At 33.2% G+C, this 25,988-nt stretch overlaps 1 protein-coding gene across 1 annotated transcript in view; it reads right to left on the bottom strand.

Annotated features, from left to right (window-relative positions):
* LOC129220442 (uncharacterized) overlaps positions 1 to 25,767 on the bottom strand; it is a 34,616-nt gene extending 8,849 nt beyond the window's left edge. Inside the window, exons 1-5 of the mRNA XM_054854863.1 lie at positions 25,495 to 25,767; positions 9,521 to 9,544; positions 8,483 to 8,590; positions 7,505 to 7,602; positions 1,117 to 1,243 (exon numbers count right to left, since the gene is read on the bottom strand). Coding sequence (XP_054710838.1) covers positions 1,117 to 1,243; positions 7,505 to 7,602; positions 8,483 to 8,590; positions 9,521 to 9,544; positions 25,495 to 25,552 — 415 coding nt within the window. The 5' untranslated portion in view covers positions 25,553 to 25,767. The remainder of the gene's footprint in view (positions 1 to 1,116; positions 1,244 to 7,504; positions 7,603 to 8,482; positions 8,591 to 9,520; positions 9,545 to 25,494) is intronic.
* Between the last annotated feature and the right edge of the window lie 221 nt (positions 25,768 to 25,988).

The following is a 25,988-nucleotide window of genomic DNA, read 5'->3' on the forward strand; positions in this document are numbered from 1 at the left end:
AGAACGTAAATAACTGGGTTAACAGTCGAGAAACGGAGCCACCTGGCATCTCCATCTCCTCAAATTGGACAGGGGAAATTTTTTTCAATCATTACAACAGTTAAAATACCAGCCAACGCACTTTCAGGTCCACAAAATTAACGAGCACGTATCCTACATGTAATCGTCAGTTTTTTTTATTCCGGACATCGAACCCGGATTGCCCTCCGATCCCGAGTCCGATACCCTAACCACTGTGTTCCCTTCAGCCCTGTCCCCAAATGTAACGAAATAGTACATGGAGTTCGATTTAATGTTATTTTATTTTGCTTTTGTGATAAAAATTTAAAAATAAACTGACTTTCTACAACTGTTTTTACATAATTATGATCGACTAAGTATTTTTAAGATGTATTTTTTAACATTAGCGTACTCCACCACATTCAGGGGGAGTTCATGTGGTTCTCTCAAAAATCTTGTTCAAAGAGATCCGTGAGTTGACAAAGTTTAAAGGACATTGGTTTATGGGAAAGTAGGCTTATTTACTGTTAGAGAACCTTTTGCTATTTCAACTTGGTGAACCGGGTGTGTGTGTGTGTGTGTGTTTTTTTTTTAATATTCTATATAGTTGTTTAAAAATAGTATGCATTTTTTTCTTTCTCCTCCCCCCTCCACTTTCTACAAACTTTTTTTTCTTTTATTACTTTTTTTTTTTTGATGAACTGAATGGTGTGCCTCAGATAAAATCATTTTGGTGTGCATATCTGTTGAAACTTTTGTTAAAGTTGATTTTTTAACTTTTAAACCCACCATTTGTAAGTTTAACTTCTACAATTCCCAGTGAAAAGATGAAAAAAGTCTGAACGGTACTTTCTTGAACAACATTGTCAGACCCGTTTTTAAAAACGGTCCTAATTATTCAAGTTAATTTTAGAACTTATCATGAAAAATATCCTCCAAATGCTCATTAAAATATGAATTTAAATGCGAGCAATCAAAGTCGATGTGTTTGTGTTATTAAGAGCTGGAGAACGTCCGTCTCCTCTATTGAAAAACAAAGTTCAAAATTTAATCAATCAACGAGTAGGATGAAAGTTCTAAGGATTAGCCTTGATCTTTAATAGCAATTAAACTTACTAGGATCAACAAAGTACGCAGTGGTGAAGTAGACTTCCTCCTCCCCAAGTATTTTGTCAAGTTGGTAGGCAGATGTTCCAGCAAAGTCGTAGGTTGTGTTTACTTTGTCGATGTCATTTTTTGGTATCTGAAACAGAAATTAAAATGAATAGGTCTGTCGTGAATTTAATTTCATAACTCTCAGATTAATTACATAAAGAACAAAAAGAACAGAGAGAATGGCACTGGGGCTGAGTTGCTCGATTGAAAAAGCATCAGACCCGTGGCTGATGGGTCGCGGGTAGAAGACAGGGGGTACCCGGGGGTCAATGTGATCTTCCAAAATATCCTTTTTGACAAATTTTGTCTGATGATTCGGCAAAATTATCATCACTCGACGAAATTTAGAGTTCTAGTCGCAAAAATCATCCAAATTTTGAATTCTATTAGACAAATTGAAAATTTGCGCCCTCCCAAAAATTTAAATTTGGAGCGCCCCTGGTCGAAAGCCCTCTGTATATGATAATGGCGGTCATGAAGTCCTCCAAATTCTCAATCACAAATCAATACCTCTAGGGTGCTGGATCAGAATTTTTTTCGTTTCCTGGTCTGGATCGAAATGTTGAAAGATAGCCCTTCCATAAATAGTGTCCTGTCTGAGCCAAGTCGGCCCTAGTTGTAGTCATTACACGGAAAAAGCACAAATATACTTTAAACCTGAGCGTCGAGCTCAGGTTCCCGAGTGAGTTAAGCAACAGCAGCAAAGAATGTCACTAAAAAACTTTAATGTTTTTGTTGGCGTGTGAAATCTGAAATTTCTATAACAGTAACTGAAAGACATGTGTGAAAGAAACGTTTTATTTAGGTATGGAATCGATATAATAAGCATGTTATCTAAAATGCTTGAAAACATGTGTAGACTTCGTTAATTTGTTTTGGTATTTTCATCCGCGATAAGATATAATTTGTTAATTTCCGCTAACAGGAAGACCGACATTAGAAAAATAAAGCGATTTCTCTCTTGGAGTAAACATTGCTCAACTTTACCGCCACTAAAATTCGAAACATTTGATTCAAAAATCATCTGTCAGTCGCCCTATTGCCATCTCAAAAAAGAAATTAATCACCTTACTTAACGTGTGGCGAAGACATTAACTTATTGATGTATTTTTTTTATATCAAAATCAAAGTTCTTCCCCCAATTTATATTTTTAAAAATCTTTCATCAATTTATGTTTTGTAGATTGTCTCTATTCTTAAAACAGTGAACACTCATGGGAGCAGACAAAGTGTTCAAATTATGGAGGTGTTCATTATCAAGGGAGACTGGATAGTGGATAATGCATATGTATTCGCCGGGACCAGCAAAATGTGCGTTCAGAATATTGGAGTATTCACATTAGATAGTGTTCAAATAGAGAGAATCCACTGTATTTAGGATTATTAACTGCAATAACTTGAAATTATTTCGTTTAGCGTTTTACGCATACAAAAAGTGGGCACTGCTTCAAGAAAGTGGCTACTAATTAATTCGTTTTCGCCGACCAATTGGAGATAAGAGAATTTCTCCAGTCTTGACCTTTATCGCAATCTCTTTCAGAACATAACTATAAACATTACATTACAGTCGAACCTGTTTATCTCAAACCTGCCTATCTCGAAAACCTCTCTATGTCGAAGTTTTTCATTTTCCCTGTATAGCTTGACCACGAAAAGGCGGATGACCTTGAAGCAAAACCATCATTTGTATCATCTGCAATCGGTTATTATTTTGGAACAGATAGGATTAGCTAGACAATGCCTCTTACTATTCGGTGCTTTCTGGCAGATTCTACCTATTACAGATAGTACAAATAATATTTCGCTTCAAGGTCATCCTCCTTCTTTTCGTGGTCAAGCTATACCATAAAGTATTAATACAGTGTTTTCGCTCATGTTTGTCTCCAATGAAATTTTATGAAAAACTGTATACCTCGAATTTCGACTAAAGTGTCCTTCTTGAATTCGATCCCCAACGGTCTTTATTAACTGGAATTTTTAGACAAAAACCATTTTTCTTAATATTAGCAGTCACGTAATGCTCCAGAATTAAAACTTAATGTACAAAAAGCAAGTTTTCCAGCTATTATATCCATTCGGAAACTGAGAGGAAGGGGACATTGTTGATTAGTAAAATTGCTTCCAAAGTTTTACTTTCGAGTCATTGCTCCAATTTCTTATTTTTAGAACTGTTTTTAAAACCTCTATTTCTTGAAACCTTCATATCTCGAATTTTTCTTCTCTCCCGTAAAATTCGAGATAGACAGGTTCGACTGCATAACCAATTTGAGTCGATTCCAGCGGCGCACACAAGAATTTCTCAAGGGGGGGGGGGGTCCAAGATCGAATGTCCACCCTTCTCATATCGTACTCCAACACGTATCAAACATATTCCTTTGTTTTTATCGATTGTCAGGAACAAAAAACATTAAAAAAAATATATTGAGCAATTACTTACGATTAGTTAATAAAATAACTTTATGAATACCTAATAGTACTTAATTAAAATAGCAGAAAGCAGAAGAATGAATGTATATTTACTTTTCTCATAGTCTTCTTTACTAATAATAAAGCTGAAAGTCTCTCTGTCCGGAGGATGTCTGAATGTCTGTAGGATGTCTGTGACGCGCATAGCGCCTAGACCGTTCGACCGATTTTCATGAAATTTGGCACGAAGTTAGTTTGTAGCATGAAGGTGTGCACCTCGAAGCGATTTTTCGAAAATTCGATTTTGTTCTTTTCTATTCCAATTTTAAGCCCATTTTTCACAGAAATTTAATAAAATGGCAAAGTATCTTTATCTTCTTTACTAATAATAAAGCTGAAAGTCGCTCTGTCCGGAGGATGTCTGGATGTCTGTAGGATGTCTGTGACGTGCATAGCGCCTAAACCGTTCGGCCGATTTTCATGAAATTTGGCACAAAGTTAGTATGTAGCATGGGGGTGTGCACCTCGAAGCGATTTTTCGAAAATTCGATGTGGTTCTTTTTCTATTTCAATTTTAAGAAAAAAAAATATCATAAGATGGACGAGTAAACTACAAAATTATCATAACGTGGAACCGTAACATGGGCACAAGTCAATTGGCGAGAAACGAAACTATCATATCGTGGAACCGTAAGATGGGTACAAGCCAACTGGCGAGAAAATTCACCATACATTATTTGTAAATATACAGGCGAACCAAAAGACCTTTTGATTTTTCTATTACGGGCAAAGCCGTGCGGGTATCACTAGTTAAAAATAAAAACAACGAAGCAAAATCATCATTCTAGAACAATTTACGTTCACATACAGTTCGATTTTGTAGAGGAAGAAAAAGCGGAAATACATACATATGAAGGGTTCGGGGCAAGAATGCGATTAGATACACTTTTGAAAAAATTAGTTTTTTGTTCTAAATGTTGCTTTTTGGTAATTGAAATAAACATCACAATGGATTATGTCACTGTCAGAAAAACGTATCTTGTTTTAGTATTGCAGAATATAGAATGTATAATGTCTATAAAAATATTTGTAGAATGTTTCAAAAGTTGAAAATTGGTCTACCGGAAAAAACTCATGTGGCATATCACATTCTTGCCTCGAGCCCTTCATACATATATATATATATATATATATATATATATATATATATTATTAAATCTGAAATTTTAGTTAACTTTGCCTGAAATTATTTTACGCACAGTGCTCGTAAGTTTCTAGTCAATTTGAAAAAACTCAAGGGCCATGGGAGGGGTTCGGACTCCCTGCTGGACCCTCCCATTGTGTGCACCATTGGTCGAATCCTAAATTTAAAAACAGTTTGTGTGGACTATATTGTGTAAAATTATCACAGATTGTCTTAACTTTCAAAAATCATTCCTTTTTTTACTTTTATCTTTTTCATCCAACCAGCCTGAAGATCGACTTCTCTATGAAAATGCATTTAAAAACAGAATTGAATGTGAAGTCTCAGTTTTTCAGCAATGGTTACAGCTGCATTTTACTTCTTTCTCTTTGCAGGTGGCTGGCGCTCGGCCGGGAACTATAATAATAGAGTGAAGAGGAGAATCTAGAAGAGCAAGATTCTTTCCTAGCTTTCTTCTAGAAGAGCAAGTTCGCATAAATTATTTTTTCTACCTACAGTGGGTGGGGTGCATGGGGAATTTCCTTGAAACGCTCCTGTAATGATAGGGTCCGAGGGAGAAGGGTTCACCGTTGGGTAAAATAATGAAAATAATTTCCGAGAAATCCAGTTTCTCTCCCTTTGTCCTAAGATAAAAAGAAATTGAATTCTAAAAACGCACCAAGAGCGGCATTTCGTTTTTTTTTTTTTTTTTTTAATCTTTGTCTGGAAGACAAGACTGGGAAAAATACAGGTCTGAGTTCAACTGTCTGATGTGAAATTAAAAGCACAAGAGAAAATCGCCATTTTTAAAAGTAAGCGATGTGTTTTAGAAGCGTTTCTCGTTCGTGTCTTATGATCTGGGGGACTGATCCGCCGGCCCATCGTCTCGCGGGCCGTTCCTCGCTCCCGTCTGAGCGCTCTTACATCCTCGTTTCTGTTCAGCTTCGTTTTTATGCGCCCTCTAACCCGTGCTACTTAATTTTGTTGCCCAGGTCGCCTATGTTTTTTTTTTTTTTTTTTAATCTCGCTATGCGTCTTTTTTTTTTTTTTTTTTTACCCTCAAACCTGTGGGTCTTTTTTTTTCGCCAAACCTGTGTGCTCTTTGGAAGTCAATGTTGGCACCCTTTTGGGGGACGCAGTTCACCCCTGTTTACGTATATTGCAAAAAGTTGCAGTTAAATAATTGGCTCATCAGTCATCAGCTTGCTTTAGAAAATATAATTTTAAAAACACGAAAAAATACTTATGCAGAAAAAAGTTTAAAAAATGCTACCTATGACTGAATATAAGAATCATGCTAAAATTTATTTTCAATATTCGAATTCTACAACAATAATGTACCTAAGGGTAGAGATTCAGTATAAGATATTTCTCCAGATGAGAAATGATTCTAATATCTTAACAGAGCGGACAATATGAATCACAAAATATCTTGAAATTAAAACTAATATTTTAAAGGTATTTTTTAAAAGTTGTTGTGATGGAATCATTTTTTGTGTGAAAGATGTATTTTCTCCGATATCTTATATTATTGGTACGTTTCAGTACGATCTTAAATCCCATATTTCAACCCAGAATGATTTGAAGCTGGGAATCACCTAATATTTTCCATCATCTTCCAAGAATAATATATTAGCTTTCATAAATTATGTGCAAAGCATTGATACTTTTATACACAATAAAATGGAGAAGCAACAAATGAATATATTAGTGTCAGTCAATAAATAACGAGACAGAGGCTTATAAAACAGATTTTATTCGACATTCTTCAAAAATACTGACCAAATATAGTCCTTATGTTGCTGATGACACTAATTATGCACTCACTCCTTTGCTTCATCGTGCAAATGAAATCGTTGTCCCCAAAGTGCCTTCTTGAGTTCCCCAAACATGCGAGATCAGATGGGGATAGATCTGGACTACAAGGGGGGTTGGTTCAAGATTTCAAACTTAATTTTCCGTAAAAGTTCTTTTTCTGCATTGGTTGTGTGTCGTCCCGGTAAGCTTTCACTCACTGTCATCCTGTTTCTCAACAACGCTAAACTACAGACAGCAAATGCAACAGAGGACTTTTCTGGAAAATTTAAGTGGGAAGTCTAAAACCACAGCCCTTATAGTCCAGATCTATCACTAAATGAATCCACATCTTTGGGGAACTTAAGAAGACATTTCGGGGAGAACGATTTCATTCGAACGATGAAGCATGTGTAATTTGTTCCAGCAGTAGCCAAAGGATTTTTATGAGCACGGAATTATGCAACTAATTTCTCAGTGGGATAAGTGTTTAAACAATTTCGGTCAGCATTTTTGTAGAAAGTCGAATAAAATATGTTGTATAGCCTCTGTCTCGTCATTTATTGACTGCCCCTAATATATAATTAATTGGTAGTAATTATTTTTTAAAAATTGAAAAAAAAAATCGGACACTTGTTTTTGCAAGAATGACCCTGATAATATCCTACATAGATCCAGGCTCGTCATTTAAGTAGATCAGGGGGGTCAATCCTAAGAAATTAATGCATTTGCGTGTAAATGGTCGCAGTTTTGCTGTTTTATGGTAGAATGTAAATTGAGTTTTTCCCTCTTTTGCTGCTCCCCTTCCCCACGGAAAAAGGTTTTTTGCTCAGAGTTACAAGCTTTTTTTTTTTCTTTTTGCTTTGACGATTAAGATATTTAGTTTTAAGCAAGATGTTAGTCAAAATGGGAGAAACAACGTTTTTTCTAGAATACGAGGAAATATCGGAACAAAGAAAAACATACTCCATTTTGTATTCCAGCAATGTAACCATTGTCATCAAAAAGTAAAACTGCGGCAGTATCCAAACCCTTCATGTAGCGGTGACCTAAGAACTTGCCTCCTGTAAGAAAATATGTATGAGGCAAACACAAAACAAAATAAGTGATTAAATCAACGTTATTGGAGCAACACGTATCAAAAATAACTGGATACGCGTGTTTCTACTAGGAAAAACTCAAAGAAAAATGCTTTGTGCTTCTCTCGACAAACATGGTAGCTGCTTAGCGCCGGAACGCCTAGTCGGAAATCAGAGGCCTCGGATTTATCTACAGCTGATGAATCTATTCTTGTTAATTTTGTAGATTTTTTCAAAACTCTTAAGATATGTAGTTTTGATTTTTAACAAGATTAATCAATTAGCTACTAATGAGAGAAAATGAAGAAGTTCTATTCCTTAGGAGAATGGCTAGGGAACCACATGAATAGTGTAATACAGTAAACTCCCGATTATCCGCAAGCGGATTATCCGTGGGTCGGATTATCCGCGAGTGAATTAACAATCAGGAATATTATTTTCACCGCAAAAGCAAATACCAATGGCTGTTTTTTGTCGAAGAATTGTAGATTAAAACTCGGTTGTTCTTGTTTTATTTATTTGTTGTGCCTTCTTCATCGTACATACACTTTTTCTACATTGATTTTAAGTTCTGTTGAGCAAAAATACAAAACATTTTTTTCTGTACAATATATATTTTCACTGTAGCATTTTTTCGGTTTATCCGCGATTTTTATTATTCGCGACTCTTGTGCCACCCAATTTGGCGGATAATCGGGAGTCTACTGCATATATTTTTTAAATAGATAACTGAAAGAGCAAGTTGAGATATTTTTTTGACGAAAATTATTCAGATGTTCAGAATAGTATGTTCAGAAAGTTTAGTCTGGTTTGCCATAAAAGGAATAAGCTGAAGCGCTTGCGAAAAATCTCTAGGAAATCTTACCTGAACATTCCGAAGATATCTTTGCAAATCCTTCACTTCTGGCCTTGCTTTCGGTCATAGGAAGTTTGGCGAAAATTCGAGAACTTAGTAAGTTGACTCCCCAAGTAACTAAAAAAACATTACAGGAATGCTTTTTTCAAGGTAAAAAGTACAATGTAATGAATAATGTTCACAAACATATGATAAAAAATACATAAGATGGGTTCAAGAAACTTCGAAGGATAAATAGTAAAGAATCAAAGATTTGAATGATAAATTATTTAAGTAGTCTGCCGACGTTTGCTATGCAACTGATAAGTTGCATAGCAAACGTTCGGTTTGACTTCGAAAGGTTACAGGAATTTTTCCAGGAAAAGATAAATTGAGCTGGAAGTCACTAAAAATTTTATGAATCACAAATTATTACTTGCTGTAAATTGGGTTTGCTCGTTAAATGTGAGTTATGCTCCTATAGTCTTAACATTGTACCAACAAAGTAATTCTGATTCCCACGTTAAATCAGGGGTCGTTATAGGAGGGTTCGGTAGTATGAATGGATTCGGGAAATCTAAGGCAATCTCCAAAAAGGATATATATATATATATATATATATATATATATATATATATATATATATATATATATATATATATATATATACACTTTTCTGACATAGTAGTACTCATTGCTAGTTTTTGTTCTATAGCATTAAAAACCACCGAAAATTATTATTTTTTTTAAATCACAAAGACAAAGTGAAAATCTTCATTTTTTCTAATTTTCATGCTAGTTACGAGATTTGATGATATTATCCAATTTCGATAGTTGTTTTGTTTTTCAAGTCTTTACCAATCGCCACTATTCCGTGCTACAGTCACCGAAAGCAAAAGTTCTTTTTTTTTCACATCACCCGGTGTACACATAATTGTCATTTTAGTGCAAGCTCTCACTAAATATACAGAATTTCCTTGAAACAAAAAGGTGGTTTATAAAAATTATATAATCTTGATAAGATTACATCATAAAAATGACATTAAGTGACACCGCTTAAACACTTACCTCTTAACCCTTGCCATGTTGGCTCTGAAAAAGAAGAAAAGTGAAAATTAAGATCATAGTAAAAAAATAGGAAAGAAAAAAAACGTTTGGAAAGTAGTAATTATCAATCCCAGTAAAACAATGAACAATTACAAAATTATTTACTTTCCATCCACAATCTTCATAATCATTTAAGAAGTTTAAAAAACATAGAGGTGGGGATTGCTAAAGGGTGATTTTCAAATTTATTGACACATTAGGTTTAACACAATTTTTTTTAAAAAAATCGTAACACACATTAAAACTTTTGCAGGTAAAAATTCATTACAATTTATAGCTTTCTAACCAGATGATTATTTGTGAATTAATTTGATTAGATTTTAGAAATTCCAAAAAACTTCTTGGGAAGTCACCATTTTTACTTTCTTCTATATCTAATATATAGAAGAAAGTATTGGATTCGTGCAAATTTTCGAATTTCGAATTTTGACGGATTCGAACGTTTTGAGGTGTGCTGAGTCCATTTCGACCATTTTTGGAAAATGTCTGTCTGTGTGTGTGTGTGTATGTATGTGTGTCACGTCTGTGTGTGACCAGTTTTTTGTGGCCGCTCTACAACAAAAACTACCGCATGAAATCGAACGAAATTTAGTACACATATGTGCCCCTATGTGAACTTGTGCCCATTAGTTTTTGGCGCGAATTCCTCCAAGGGGGGTGGAGCAATGGGACGTTTTTTGAGTTACGCGTGCTTGCTATTCCTCAGGAAGTAACTGGCGGAATCAAACAAAATTTGGTCCATATGTTGGTATTAACAGGAACAGGTGCTGATTCAATTTTGGTGTCAATAACTCAAACGGGGGTTGAGCTATAGAACGTTTTTTGTCGTCAATTGTGACTGCTGTATCTCAAGAAATAATGAACGGAATGAAAGAAAAATTTATCGACAAGTAGCCCTTAGTGGGTATAAGAACTGATTTTATTTTTGTGTCAACAGCTAAAAAGGGGGTAGCGCAATCACCCGTTCTTTTTTTCCATTTTGAGTGCCCTATCTCAAGAAGTAATGCTACGTTCTGGTTGAAATTTGGAATATATGTGAATCCATTTGTAAACAGGCTTTGGTTCAATTTTGACGCCGATCGCTCTAAGAGGTGTTGATTTTTTTTTTTTTTTTTTTTTGCGAAAAAAAATATTTTTATTAATGCAACAATAAGAAAGATAAATCGTAATAGATTGTCGTCTGCGTATTTCTCGTGATTTTAATTGTATGGAAATGATAGGAAATATTATCTCAATGACTTAAAATTTTTAACTGTTGCCATCTTATGTTTGTTAACAAATAAAATATTTGTAATTAATTCAAGCAAGGCTTTTAAAATAACTTTCAATTTTCGCTCTTTGCTTTGCTTTTGCAATAATTCAGACATTGGGATGGTCGTCAAGTTTTTGCATGTGTAATTTTGTTTTTGTTGGGAATATTGCTTCCTCGTCAAGCATGGGGAGGGATCAGAAAAAAAAGAAAAATATAGAAGAAAGTTTCGTGATGGCCACAACATACTAGTTCTCATTAGTTGTTACCTCTATAAAAACATCTGTAATTTCGTTTCAAAAAATAAATAATGAAAGTAAATCCCGATGAAAGTATCTTATAAATATTCAGTGATAAGTCAAAACTGTATAAATATTTATTTTTTAAAAGAAATTTTAAGTATTTGAATAGCTGTTTTTCTCATGAGTGTTACTTTGTTTCCTAAATAAAGGGTAAAGATCGTGATAAAAACACATTAAATAAAACATTAAATGTTTTCATTGTAATTACCATGAATAGCTAAAAAATGCCAGTATTGAAAAAAAAATTTTAGGGATAAAATTAAAAGTTTATCATTACAAAGCATACGAGTAGCATACGGGATAAGACTCATGAAATAATTTTAATTCATAGTCACCACAATCATACTTTAGCATTTCATTTATATTTTTTACTCTTGTTTTATGATTAAAAAAATGGTTACACATGAGACAATTTTCGAAACAAATACTATTTAAAAAAACAGTTATTTTGGGTTGTGGGAATTCAACCCTAACACGTTTTGTTTATTCACACAAAGAGGGCGTAGTTCAGCCAAAGTAGGATCTTAGACTATTGATAATACTGTGTTTAAAAGCGAAATCAAATTGAAAATTCATTACGTGACATATTATGCTACTTTGAAAATATAATACATCTTAATATTCCCTTTTGTCAACATTATATTTCTGAGTTTTGCTCAAATACATCCACTTATTGATGATTTAACTTATAAAAATATGATCTCCTTTATTTTTAATGTTCAATGGAGAAAATTTGAATATTAACTCAAATTGTACTTGAGCAAAACCATTTTCTTCAAGTTTAAATAAAATTATCTTCTCGAGAAATATTTTAAAACATTACTTTAATTTTTCAGTTTTCAAGAAGTGATGACAGGCATACCCAAACATATATGCATTAGGTTTTCTTATGCATCCACTTTCAAATTGAATTTAACTGTTTTAAATGTATTATAGTTTTTAATTCTTTTAAAATATATATTTATTTGAGTACCATATCTTGAGAATTAGAGTTTATCCTAAACAACGCACACAAATTTCATTTGCGCAAACATTAGCTTTGTGTCAGTGCTCCCTCTTCAATTTTTTAATGTATGTGAATTTATTATACATATTTAGGAAAAAATATATCTCCTTAATAAAAGTACGAGTTAAAAATAATATAATATCTATAACTATGATTCTACTCGTTATTTGGGACTCTTATCATGAGTGTAACTCCTTTTGAATGCTACCTTTTCAAAGTAACAATCATGAGGGGTAACACTCATGAGATTTAAAGAAGAATCCTCCGCTTTAATAAATTCTATCCGTGTTTTTGAAAATTAAGTTTGATCTCTTGTTTTCTTAACAAAAAATACATCACATCCTAATTGTATGTTTCTATACGTAAAATAATACAAAATAAATGGGTAACACTCATGTGAACAGTCGTAAAAATACTCTTCACATTGAATTGTGCATTCCGATATACAACATGTAAATAATAAATGTATCCTGCTTTAGACTTTCACATTCTAGGAAAAAACAAATCTGGCTTTCACAATACTGTTACTAACTGCAAAAAAGAAACATTTTGCTCATAAGAAATACTAACTTCCCTTTAGTAACACTCATCAGTTGCACATAAAGACGAAAACGGCTTTGAAAATGTTATATGAGCAGTTCAGTAAATCATGGATTACGTTTAAGTTCTGGTAAAAAGAAGGCGCGATGTTATTGGTTATGTGCGAATTTGTCACTTCTCTGGCGTCACTCCTCTGGCAGTTTTAAAGTCAATAGTGTAGTCCGCTGAAGGAATATTTTCCTTTGGTGCCTATAAAACTCAAAAAAGTTCAAACATCATCTGGCTTTCATCTTGCAAATACAAAAATAACGACAACTAGTGAAATAATGAATGTTGAACTAAACAGGTAAGTTTTCTTTGGGAACGCGAAAAATTCATTTACCGTATATTCACCCATATACTAGCAGCAAAGAAAAATTGTGCTGATACAAGTAGTCCTTTGTTGTGAAAAAAAAAATGCTTAAATTTAAGAAAAAAAAAGAAAATTGTATTTTTTCACTCCCCCCAAAAGTCCTGTGGAACAAGAAATAAAGATTTAAAAATGCTAGGGTAAGTAGTTGTATCATTGTCCTTTAAAACAAAGCAAAAAATGTCTGGTTGTGCCAAACATCGAAGAGATATAAGCCTTCGAAAATTGAAAATGCAAGTTACATTTTTTCGCACAAGTTAACTCAATAGGGAAGTTTTCGATTTTTCAATTTTATTTTTATATGATAGAGTAACATGCATGAACATCATAGGTGAAAAAAATTTTGCAATACGATAAGTAGTTTTTTTTTAATTAATTTTTAAAGTTCAAGTTCTTGTGACGTCAAATGGCATAGGAAGTGACGTCATGCCCTCTTCCGATAGGGGAGAAGCCGAAGGTCACGCATTCGACTTCGAAGACGAAACGTAAAAGGCTTATCTCCTCGCATTTAACTCCTCGCGTTTCTGGAACATTAAACCTCTCATCCTCTCGGAAATATTCGAATATCCTCATTGATGTTACATGAGGAAGATTTAGATTTTGCTTTAACAAATCCGGTCTCTATAGTGTGTTCAAAAGGATTATTGAATTTCTAAAAAATAAAAATATCAGCGCGCTCAAAATGTTCCTAGCGAAATCAAGGGATCTTCGGCGGACATTTTATTATACATTTTTTTTAAATTTCGACTTTTTACTTTTGCTGTTATCGAGCTCGTTTTCAATTTAGTCGGTTTTGACACCGTTGAAAATACTAATAAAATAAACGCGAGTGAATCATAATTGCGAAGAAAATAGTTTTATTAAAAGATGTCAGTATTCAAATAGATGAAATTAATGTATGCTGAATGTCTGAAGAGTATTGTGTAAAATCGAGAGCGTCGGGTATAAACAGATTTCTGGGGACATGGACGCCATCGCACGCAGGAGGAGGGCCACATTTGCGAAGACCCGTGAACCAGACGAGTTTGCGTTACAAACGTTAGAAAAGTCAAAGTAACATCAAATGCGGTCAAACGAAAACAACAAACAATTCATGATTGCCCCCCCCCCCCCAAAAAAATGAGCAAAAACAAAGAAAAATAAATCTAAACTGCTGAAACCTTTTTCTCCTCTCCACTGAGTGTTTTTTTCACGCTTTGAGCATTGGTGTGAACTGAATAATCGATTAGATTAACCTTCTGTTTGTACATCATTTCGAAATAAAATTTACATGTCTTTTTCTCGCAATCAGTCACGCTTTAAAACTGCCGCAACAATGACGAAATGTACAACGACAAGGAAAAACACTTTAATCCAGCACAAAGAACCGATGATGTTTGTAAAACATAAACGAGAACAAAATTAGAATAACTCGAAACGTTTTATTGTCGATGAAATTCAATCGAAATACATCAAAACGCTCAAAATTAAATATTCTCCCCCAAATTTCAACAAAAATTTCAAGCCCGAGCAATTTTAATTATTTTTGCTAAAATAAGAAAAATCTAACAATTCAATTAAAATTATCCAAATTGCGTCAAGGACAAACTTACATTCACCATTTGTAAGATCCGTGAAATCATTCGAAAGAAACTTCGTGACGAAATAAATCATCGCAATACTCTGCTGCATGAAATACCCAGAATCGCATTAATCAACTTTTACTTTGCAGAAACTAATTTTTCTAAGCATCTCTATCTAAAACAAATTTGGAGTTCATGAAAAATGTCACATTTATTTTCTTTCAACAAATTTTCTGACACACTTTTTTCACAAGCAGGATATTGTAATAAAAAATGTGTGATATGACACTTCTTCCTCCCTCCCCCCCCCCCCCCCCCCCCCCCACCCTTGGTCACAAGTTCACGAACCCATCCCCGCTTCAAAGCGTGACATCATTCATTTCTGGACGTCTTCTTTGGATGTAAACAAACTATTGCTAAAACCCAACAAGTTGAGTCCCAACGTTCATCAATGAATGTTTTCAAAAAAGAAATAATTAATTGTGCAAATATCAGAGACTATGGTTTGTTCTTTATTTTTATCACAAGACAAGTGATCAAATGGCTATAAATATCTGCTAGAATTAATGAAAAGGAACGTGAATAGAAAAAAGGGAAACCTTATCCCATGATCTTGAAATTTCATTCTGATTCGATAGCTGAGACATATCTTAAATAAGTAAAATGTTGTTGTGTGAAATTCTAGAGCCTAGAATGTGATCTTGAAAAATGAGATCTCTGAAGAATATTAACTCTTACCGTTATATACACTGCGTTCTTCAGAGTTTTTTTTATTTTAAATCAGACACAATATTTCAGTTCTTAGAATGCTTCATCTTGAAGAAATAATTTTCAATAAACAAAAGGACTTACAAGAAGCTTTGTATAACAGTTTGACTAAGCAGGTCATGCGACATGAGCAAATTTTGTTGCATTCGATACTACATCACGCAATACGATGATCAAAGCCATTAAAATGGACAATTAAGCAATTAAAAAGTATTATTTTAATGAAATATTTCTCAAGAAAGTTTTCGCTTAAATTTTGAAATTTTTTGAGTGTTCATTTGCTTTCTCTGTGATACATGAAAGCTCTTCAGAGATAAGAAATTTTGTATGCGAGCGTGTATTCATCATTATGCACATGTAAGGAAAATGGTCCAAATGATTTCCTTTGCATAAATCTCTGCGTAGCATACAACGATTATACCTTCTACGGTTTTTAACGTGAACGGTTACGGTTCATATACTAGATTTTTAACGGAATGTTTCAGTGGTAAATCTTAGAGATTCGCGATCGACTTTCTTTTTCCTCGGTAAATTTATCTCCAAAATAAATTTTCAACTTTACTAGTTTTTACTTTCTTCTATATCTAATATATAGAAGAAAGTACTGGATTCGTGCAAATTCGTGAATTTTACGGTATTTATGCGTGAAGTGCGTTTTCACAAAAAAATTATCACTCTAAATTGTGTGATTGGTGTCTGACATGTTTTCAAAAAAAAAAAAAAAAAAGATTAAAAATGTATGCAACACATGCACACCTTTATAATATGAAATATCCCAATAATAATAAATGGTAATGAAATTTAGGAGGGTAGAAGATATGATTCACTGCAATATAAAAATACTTGGATAGTTTCGCAGCAGCTAATGAAATCCTTAAAATGATACATAAAAAAATCGGGCTGAATTTCGCAATCGTTTAAAATTTCGTGCAAAGGCTAGAGAACTAATGATAGAATTCGTAAAAGATTAAAATGAAACTGGACTTGCACTGTTCTACAAATTTGTTGCGCAATATTTTTGCATTTATTTAACAAAGACATTTCAATTTCGACTAGGCGCCCGTGGGGGATGTTTTGATGCTTGAGATTTTGGCACAATCGTCAAGTTTTAAGCAATTTAGCCTCATTCAGGGAATTTCAGTAAAAATTATTGCCCAAAATTAGATAGTTATGATTAGTGATGTTCCGGATATCCGTATCCGCGGATATCCGAGGGAAAATAAAGATCTGCATCCGTATCCGTTACTTTTTTGACGGATCTTAAACGGATCATTTCTATTCTAAAAGTTTTTAAATATGTGAATAAAATACTCTTAAATTCCGTTTAAATAAGGTTTTATTCCCTATTTAAATTATAAGGCATCAATTCAGAAGTCAATTTGTACCTCCCCCGCCCCCGTTGCAAAAAGGAAGGGGAAATAAGTTTTAAAAGTGTGCATCAGTGTGTCTTTTTGTGGCATCGTAGCTCCTAAACAGATGAACCGATTTTGATAGTTCATTTTTCGTTCAAAAGGTGACTTGATCGAAAGTGTTCTTAGCTTGGCCTCGTTTATGTAGAACTTGAATTACCGGAGATATTAATTAAAAACCGATTTATCGTTTTTCACAATTATGGTAGTAAAAATTTACCCGTACGTTAAAAATGTTGGCTTTAATTGAAAAAACGAAGTTTTCTGTGTTTGATATTTATTTGAAACTTCCAACTTATATACAGTAGGATCTATAATCTTGTTAAGTAAATTTTAAATGCAATTCTAAGCCTTTATACGCGTGATTGGTAGCGATTTCATAGTAGGAAGATAAGGAGTAAAAGTTCAATGATTTAAAATTTTTACCAACTGCCAGTTCATATTTGTTAACAAATGTATGTTCTGACCCGCGAAATTCATCTTAATATGAGGTCTGCTCTCTGAGACATGTTTCGTTTTTTTAATTTTTAATTTAATATTAGTTTTTGTTATTGATTTGGGGTTTCTGTTATTCTTAATTTTTGTTTTTCTCGGCATCCTTTAAAAAAATTGGAATTCTCTATTCTAAATTCTCTATTTACTGTTTGTAAAGGTATTCCCGGCTCTATATTTCGTCGGTCGAAGAAGTTTGGTGGAATGGGTCAGCGCTGCATTTATGCTGAAATAAAATGGGAAAAATATTTCTAGCCTGTCCAGTAGCAGCTTTACACTCTTGCTCCTGTATCCTACATCTACCGAGTAAGCTAGAAATAATTTTTCACATTCCATCTAAGCATCAATGCAGCGTTGACCCATTCCTTATAACTCTCCCTCAATTTTAACGGAGATTTCTTTAAAGAGTAATTCATAGTATTGATTATATTTTTGCCGCAGTTGACATTTTTTGAAGAAACTGCCATTATTCTGACGGGAATACCTTCCGTAACAAATTTTACACTTGAATAGTTGAATTGGGTTAAAAAAAAAATGAGATCCGTATCCGTGAATTTTGACACTAATGATCCGTATCCGCGGTAACTCCCTGGCAGTAAAATATTTATTAAATTTAAAACTATTCCAGCGATAAATATTTCCAAGAAATTCTACTTTAATTTATTTTCCTGAGACGTATCATCCATTGAAATCGATGTTCTAGTATTCCATCCGTGTGCAATAGAATGTTATAGTTTGTAATAACTGCTATTGCATCATTGTAGATTAATCTGAGATCACATTTTAACATCCAGAATCTCATAGCAATTTTTTTTTTCTTTGTTTTGTTTTTACAATATATCTCAGAAATTGAAACGGGGGGGGGGGGGGGCAGAATTTCAAGATCCTGTGATAAAGTTTAACCTTTTCCATTCATGTTCTTTTTACTTTCTTCTATATCTAATATATAGAAGAAAGTATTGGATTCGTGCAAATTTTCGAATTTCGAATTTTGACGGATTCGAACGTTTTGAGGTGTGCTGAGTCCATTTCGACCATTTTTGGAAAATGTCTGTCTGTCTGTGTGTGTGTGTGTGTGTATGTGTGTGTGTATGTATGTATGTGTGTGTGTATGTATGTGTGTCACGTCTGTGTGTGACCAGTTTTTTGTGGCCGCTCTACAACAAAAACTACCGCATGAAATCGAACGAAATTTAGTACACATATGTGCCCCTATGTGAACTTGTGCCCATTAGTTTTTGGCGCGAATTCCTCCAAGGGGGGTGGAGCAATGGGACGTTTTTCGAGTTACGCGTGCTTGCTATTTCTCGGGAAGTAACTGGCGGAATCAAACAAAATTTGGTCCATATGTTGCTATTAACAGGAACAGGTGCTGATTCAATTTTGGTGTCAATAACTCAAACGGGGGTTGAGCTATAGAACGTTTTTTGTCGTCAATTGTGACTGCTGTATCTCAAGAAATAATGAACGGAATGAAAGAAAAATTTATCGGCAAGTAGCCCTTAGTGGGTATAAGAACTGATTTTATTTTTGTGTCAACAGCTAAAAAGGGGGGGTAGCGCAATCACCCGTTCTTTTTTTTCCATTTTGAGTGCCCTATCTCAAGAAGTAATGCTACGTTCTGGTTGAAATTTGGAATATATGTGAATCCATATGTAAACAGGCTTTGGTTCAATTTTGACGCCGATCGCTGCAAGAGGTGTTGATTTTTTTTTTTTTTTTTTTTTTTTTTTTTTTTTGCGAATAAAAATAGCTTCATTAATGCAACAATAAGAAAGATAAATCGTAATAGATTGTCGTCTGCGTATTTCTCGTGATTTTAATTGTATGGAAATGATCGGAAATATTACCTCAATGATTTAAAATTTTTAACTGTTGCCATCTTATGTTTGTTAATAAATAAAATATTTGTAATTAATTCAAGTAAGGCTTTTAAAGTAACTTTCAATTTTCGCTCTTTGTTTTGTTTTTACAATAATTCAGACATTGGGATGGTCGTCAAGTTTTTGCATGTGTAATTTTGTTTTTGTTAGGAATATTGCTTCCTCGTCAAGCATGGGGAGGGATCAGAAAAATGAAAAATATAGAAGAAAGTTTCGTGATGGCCACAACATACTAGTTTATTATTGCTGTAATAGTCTTAAGATCCCACTAGGTTTGACCTACCCTGGTCGAGGTTCCAAAAGTTGTTCCCATAAATGAAAAGTAAGTTTTAAATAGCACGGTAAAGTAAGAGTCTACCTTTATCGGGAGAACTAATCAGGGTTGTCAGGGGTAAAAAGTGTCAAAAATAAATAATAACCCTCATAGAATTTTCAAAAATTGCTATATTATCAATGAAGAATAAAAGTTGTTAATAAAACGCATGTCAGGTTGTCTACCTTTTCCCGATCCATAATCAGGGTTATTATTGGCACTAAAAAGTGCTCAAAAATGAGTAATTTACCTTCATACAGTTTCCAAAAGTTATCATAAATGAAAAGTAAAAGTTGTAAATTAACAATATAGTAAAGTTGTCAATGTTTTTCAAATCCCTAAGCAGGGGAGTATACATTGATAACTATTTTCAGCTATTAATGCTAAAAATTAAACAGTTATCGAAGATTGACAGTGTGGGCCAAATAAAAGAAAATATTCTTTATTAATTAAGTATACGGTAACAATAATATAATTTGTTTTCCTTAAAAAATTCTATGCGCCATTGAAATTCAAATAGCATATATAATCACCCATATATGAATACATTGAACCCACGGACACTTATTTTGGGAAACCTTGCTAAGGTATTTGTAGCACTTTGACCTCTTGTCTTACGATGTAAATAAAGAACAACCAAATGTCTAATATTTGCGCAATTAACTTGTATTTTTGGAAACATTGAAATGGATATTGGGTCTGAACTTATCAATTTGTTTAAATTCATGCTTTACTCCTTGAGGTCGTCTGGAAACGATGTTCCGCTTTGAAGGGAGGAGGATGTTTGTGATAGTTTGTGACAAAGGTGGGTAATAAGAAGTGTGACCTCACATTTTTTATTACAATATGGTTGTGAAAAATTGTGTGATATTTGACAAAAAGGGGAGGGGAATCAAAAACGAAGAAAAAAAAAGTATGGCATTATTTTTAAACAGTCCATTGTGTCAAACTTACGAAAACTTCTTTCTCCCTGACTTTGCCTCTGACTCCACTTGAAACCACACACAGAGTTAAACTATCAATTCCCCCCCCCCCCAATAAATGAACACTATAACTTCAACTTTTTTTTATTTTGTGAAAATAATTAGGAGAAATGCTTTAAAAGAGCTCAATAATTTTTACTTTTTTGTCAACTAAAAGATCTTACTCCTTAAACTTTCCTTTTACTAATTGTGTGTTGTTTTTTTCCCTTACTTTTTTTACATTCAACTTATTTTCGAAAGAAGCATGTCATTGAAAGGGAAAACAATTAGTTCTCAAGAAAAAGTTATTGAACAAAGTTGTAGATGCTTCTGAAAAAGAAGCAGGTCAAAGATTATGATGATTCCCTTGTAGAAAATATACAAAACATAAAAAATTACGAAAAAAAAAGTGGAATTTTATCGAAACATCAGTAGGGTTACGCCTTAACCTCGAGACATGTCTGCAATATTTTTTTTAATTTGTATTTAAATAACTTCTACTTTTCTCTTATATTATTTCCTCAAATAGGCGAACGTTTTATTTTTTTACAATAAAAAAAAAATATTTTATTTTTCGAAATTAGGCAAGGAATCACATTTCAATTTCTGTATTAAACATAAAAATATTTTACCTAGATTAGAACAATCATCGACGATTTTTGTCTATTGAACAAAATTTAGTCCAGTTCAAGAAAAAAATCTGTTAAAAGTCTTTGACCGGTCACGCACATGGATGTATTGTTAAAGGAAAGATGGCATGACCTACATCGAATTCAAGGAAAGCAAAGAACATGTTACAGGACACCGAACCTGAGTGACCTTTATTCAAATTGCTTTCAAAGTTTAAATTAACAGTCCCATAGACTGAGCGTCATTCGAGGAAATTCAGACTTGAAGTTTTCGGAACAACAGTAATGTAAATAATGTGATACGATCATTGAACATTTCAAAGACGTACTCGCTACTTCGTCGTAATTCTTAATTTTTTAGATTTAAAGTGTAAAAGTGTAACAGGAATGTTACAAATTATACACTCTCTTACTTGATTGTAATTCCCAATTTTTATCGATGTTTCAAGAAAATAAACTTTGTTTTAGTATATTGCGGCAAAATTAACATGTTTTTGTGAAATAGAGTTTTATGAACACAAGTCACAACTTTCCATAAAATTTCGTCATCATATAACCTTTGAGAATTGGAACTAATTTTTGCAAGCACAACGCCAATAATATATAAAAGTAAAGTATATCATATTTATAAGAGGCAGACTGTAATGTATAAATAATCAGCTAAGTATGTTTCATTTAAATTTTGTTCTAATTCTTTCAACTCTGGAATAAAATTCTTTGGTACTTTTGTAAACTTTCAAGTGTTGATTTACACATATCGTTGTTATAATATGGCTCTGATAACAAGGCATCTGACGATGAGCGAATTCATTTCCACTTGAGGGAGAAAGAGACAGTGGTACTCATCTCAACTACAGTCGTTAAAATTCTATTTTTGGCAAAAAGTACAGCAAATTAAAATTGGAAATTCCCGAGGGCTTGGGTGAAAAAGCAAGCAGAGCGGAGCTTCTTGGTTCTCAAAAGAGATATTTTCACCTTCTAAAATTTAAGTGCATTAGTATAAGAACTATTTTTCCCTTTCAGGGTTTGAGCCTCTTTTCGCTGTAAGTTCTTTATGTCAACTCTGAGCTCTGTACTAAGAAAAACAATTGGAAAACTATTCCGCTTTCATCGTTATACTTGAACTGCCATGATCAAGGAATGTCAGTCCCAACTTTTCTACCAATTAATGGACCCCCTGACTGCTACATTTTCTTAACTAAGTAGCTTAAAAATGCGTATTTCTTCATGTACAAAAACTAATATGAAATATATTTACTAACTTTACACAAATTATGTTAGAAATAGCGCTTTGTATGATACTATAATCAGGCTCAGAAAAAAGTTTTGCATCACATTTTTCAAACCAGATTCAAGTTTCATTACGATTTTTTTTCTTCTAATTTTTGGAGCAACAAATGATGCAGTTTTAATAAAACCTTTTCTTTATTAAAATTAGGAGGTATATGACTTTCAAAGTGAATGAATAGATCAAAGGTTCACAATTACGTCAATATTTCAAAACCTTAAATTTGAAATACGTGTTCACATGGAAATCCTGAGATCAACAAATTTTGTCATTTCTTCGTTTTAAATGGGATTCGCGTGATACGCAGCAAGGCTAAAAAAAGGAGTTTAGTTTTTTTTTTTTTTTTTTGGCATTATTTTAAAGATAAAAGGAAAATGCTAAATTAAAACTGTTTAGCTCTGCAGTTAATTTGCAATGCTCAGTCGCAACTAATGTTTACGAGAAAACAGACAATTTCTTTTAAGCAATTAACAGCAAATCTCTTTCTTCGAAGAAAAACCGAAAAGAAAAAAAAAAAAAAAAAAAAAAAAAAAAACGAGAAACTTCAATTTGAAATTTAGCAGGTTAACTAACAATTAGTCTTAGGGATCTGATCTTGATTCAGTTTCTTATCAGAAGATGAGTGTCTTGTTCTTGGATTTAACTTCTTGATAAAAACAAAAGGAAAATATTGACATTGTTTGCTATTATGTAATATCTATCACTGTTGTTTGCAATTATGTAATTGCTATCATTGAACTTGACTTTTTCTACCTTTTACTTTTTCGTTATCTTTCAAGCATTGAATTTTTTTTCTTGTTGATAACATTTTGCCACCTAATGGTCATAGCTTTCTCGAATAAGTTCCAAATGACATTTATAAAATTTCTTTTTTTTTTTCTTGCGAGTATTTTTACGATTAAAGATTACAATCCTTTAAAATAAATTTAAAGGCAAACATAAAACAGGTTTTTCAAGACAGCCACTTAGATTAAAAGTTTTTGAAGAAAGTGAATATTTTGTATTAGTGCTGATAAACTATTTTTTCATTAAAGGAAAACAAAATAACTTCACATTCCAAAATTAGTTCTGAGGCGCTCCAAATTATTTAATCCGCGAATTTGTCATAAGAAACTGTATGATTTTGTTTTTAAATTGCGTTAAAAACAAGAAATAAAAAGAAATCTTCCTCTTATTAAGCATCTAAATGGGGGAAATGTTTAAAATTTTCCAAGCTTTTCCACAATCATTATATTTTGTAATATAAAACCAAATGCTCCTTCGAATTAATTAAGAGGAAAAGGGAAAATACGCGGACTAGTACAGCTACTAGCTTCAGGTGCTCCCAGAAAGTAAATTCCGGTAAACTACTTCCAGACTTTATGGGGGGGGGGGGGGCATAATCAGGAGTTTATGGCGCAAACTATGACAATGCAATTTTTCGGGAAGGTTGTTATAGTTTAGTTAGATGGTTGTTTTCTCCTTTTGGGGGAGCTCTATCTTAAGGGACGTGCTCTGCAACTTTTGAAGTGTACGGCTCTTGGGAAGATGTGAGCACCCCAGTATAGCTTGACCGCGAAGAGAAGGCGGATGACCTTGAAGCGAAACCTCATTTAGTATCATTTGTAATAGGTAGAATCAACCAGAAAGCACCTAAAAGTGAGAGTCGTTCTCACTGATTCTATCTATGACAAAATAATAACAATCAACTTATTACAAACGATACAAATGATGTGTTTGCTTCAAGGTCAGCTGCCTTCTCTTCGCGGTCAAGCTTTACTTGCAGTCCTTTCATATATACAAAATACCATATTACGATTGGCAATATGTGCTAAGGGATTCTAGGTTCTAGGGGTTAACTCCCAACATATTCTTGCTTTGCTCTCGATAAGGACCGAACTTGGGCACCCCGAGCTTAAATTTTTTGGGAGGGGAAAATTCTCAATTTACCGAATGGAACTCCAAAGTTTGCCGAATGTTGATAACTTTGCCGAATCGTCAGACAAAATTTGCCGAATCATGACAATTTTACCGAATCTCAGACAAAATTTACCGAAAAAGGACATTTTTGGAAGGTCACAGTGACATTCCATCGGGGCGCCCCTCGAACCAAAATAAGTCTTCTACTTTGTCTTAGATTGTTATCTCTTTCATACGATTTATTATTTTCTTTAAATCTGTTTAAAACGAAACAAAATAATGTTCTAATTAAAACAAATTATGTTTATTTACAAAGTGGTTGTAAGAAATCCTAGAAAATTAAGTAACGTAAATACATGTATCGATTTCGAGGAAATAAAAAAAAGTAGGAAAAAAATCAATTAAAATTCCAACTAATCACGATACACTTTTTATTAATTCCTGTATAGACACATGTCTCTTAAAAAATAATTGTTTTAAAATGATTTTAAATTTTCTCATATCACTAAAATAAGGTACAAATTTCTTTAGTTGAAAAAATGAATTAAACTTTTATAAAAACGCAAGACAACTTTTATGTAAACCAAGAGCTTTCGTGTGTATAAGTCAAAAATTTTTCAACATATAAATGATGCGTCTAGAGCTTAAAAAAAGTAGTGCAATTGGCTATTACATTTTTTTTTTTTTTTTTTTTTTCACCATATAATCCTTTTCCACTGCAAAACATTCTACTCCTCGTGGATTTTTCAAAAATCCTCACTCACTCAAAGAACTTCAATCGTTCAAATTTATCGAAAACATTTCTGTGTTTAAAAGTAACTTCTGTAAAAGCACTTATTTTCATAAGGCTTTAACTTTCCCGATGTTCGAGAACCCGTCGTAATCGCGAAAAGTTAAGCTTATTTTATGAATAAAATTTGCTTTATAAATATAAAATAGGTTTATCAATATATATATACATATAATAAATATGCTTTATAAATTAAAAAAACGGAAATTTTTCAAATTGCGAAATTACCTATAGCTTTATGTTCGCGAAACTTAAGACTCGCGACCAAAAAAAAAAAAATGCTTTCGGTATCTGTTTAAGTTTTAAAATATTTCTCTCATATTATCAACTTACAAATAACAATAATATTTATAAGATTTAATTCATAAAATGATTGTTTTTTTTAATTAATTAGTAATAGTATGAATTAAATTATTATTGAAATATCCACATACCTGATCGAACAGATACACTAACCACCAATATTACAGCTAGGAACAGAAACTTCAACATTTCTGATGTTTTCGCCGCGACGAAATGCTGCCGAGAAAGAAAACTTTCGCAAGGCTTTTAGTTTTATCGTCACAGGTCAGTTCTACTCTTGAGGTCAGAGTTGATTCAAATATGCGCCCACTAACTGTTGTGTGTTTAAGTGGCAGAACAGGATACTGGGGCGTTTTTCGAGTGGATCACTGCGCGTGCTGCGTCATGGAACGATAGAAAGGAAGTCAATGCAATCGTCGAGAACCCACTGGTAAAATTTGGAAATAAGGAAGCAGTCGATGGATAATCAGAGAATTGATTGCCTCCTTCCTTGATAAGGATTCGTAACGTGCAATGTTTCTTTCCTAGTAAGGATGAATGAAATAGAATAGCAATCCCTCGCAGGGTTGTCCACAGGGAGGGGGGAAGGGGATTGTGGCGCAAGGTGCGCCATCAAAAGTTTGGG

The sequence above is a fragment of the Uloborus diversus genome, chromosome 4 (genome assembly GCF_026930045.1).
Source record: "Uloborus diversus isolate 005 chromosome 4, Udiv.v.3.1, whole genome shotgun sequence".
NCBI lineage: Eukaryota > Metazoa > Arthropoda > Arachnida > Araneae > Uloboridae > Uloborus > Uloborus diversus.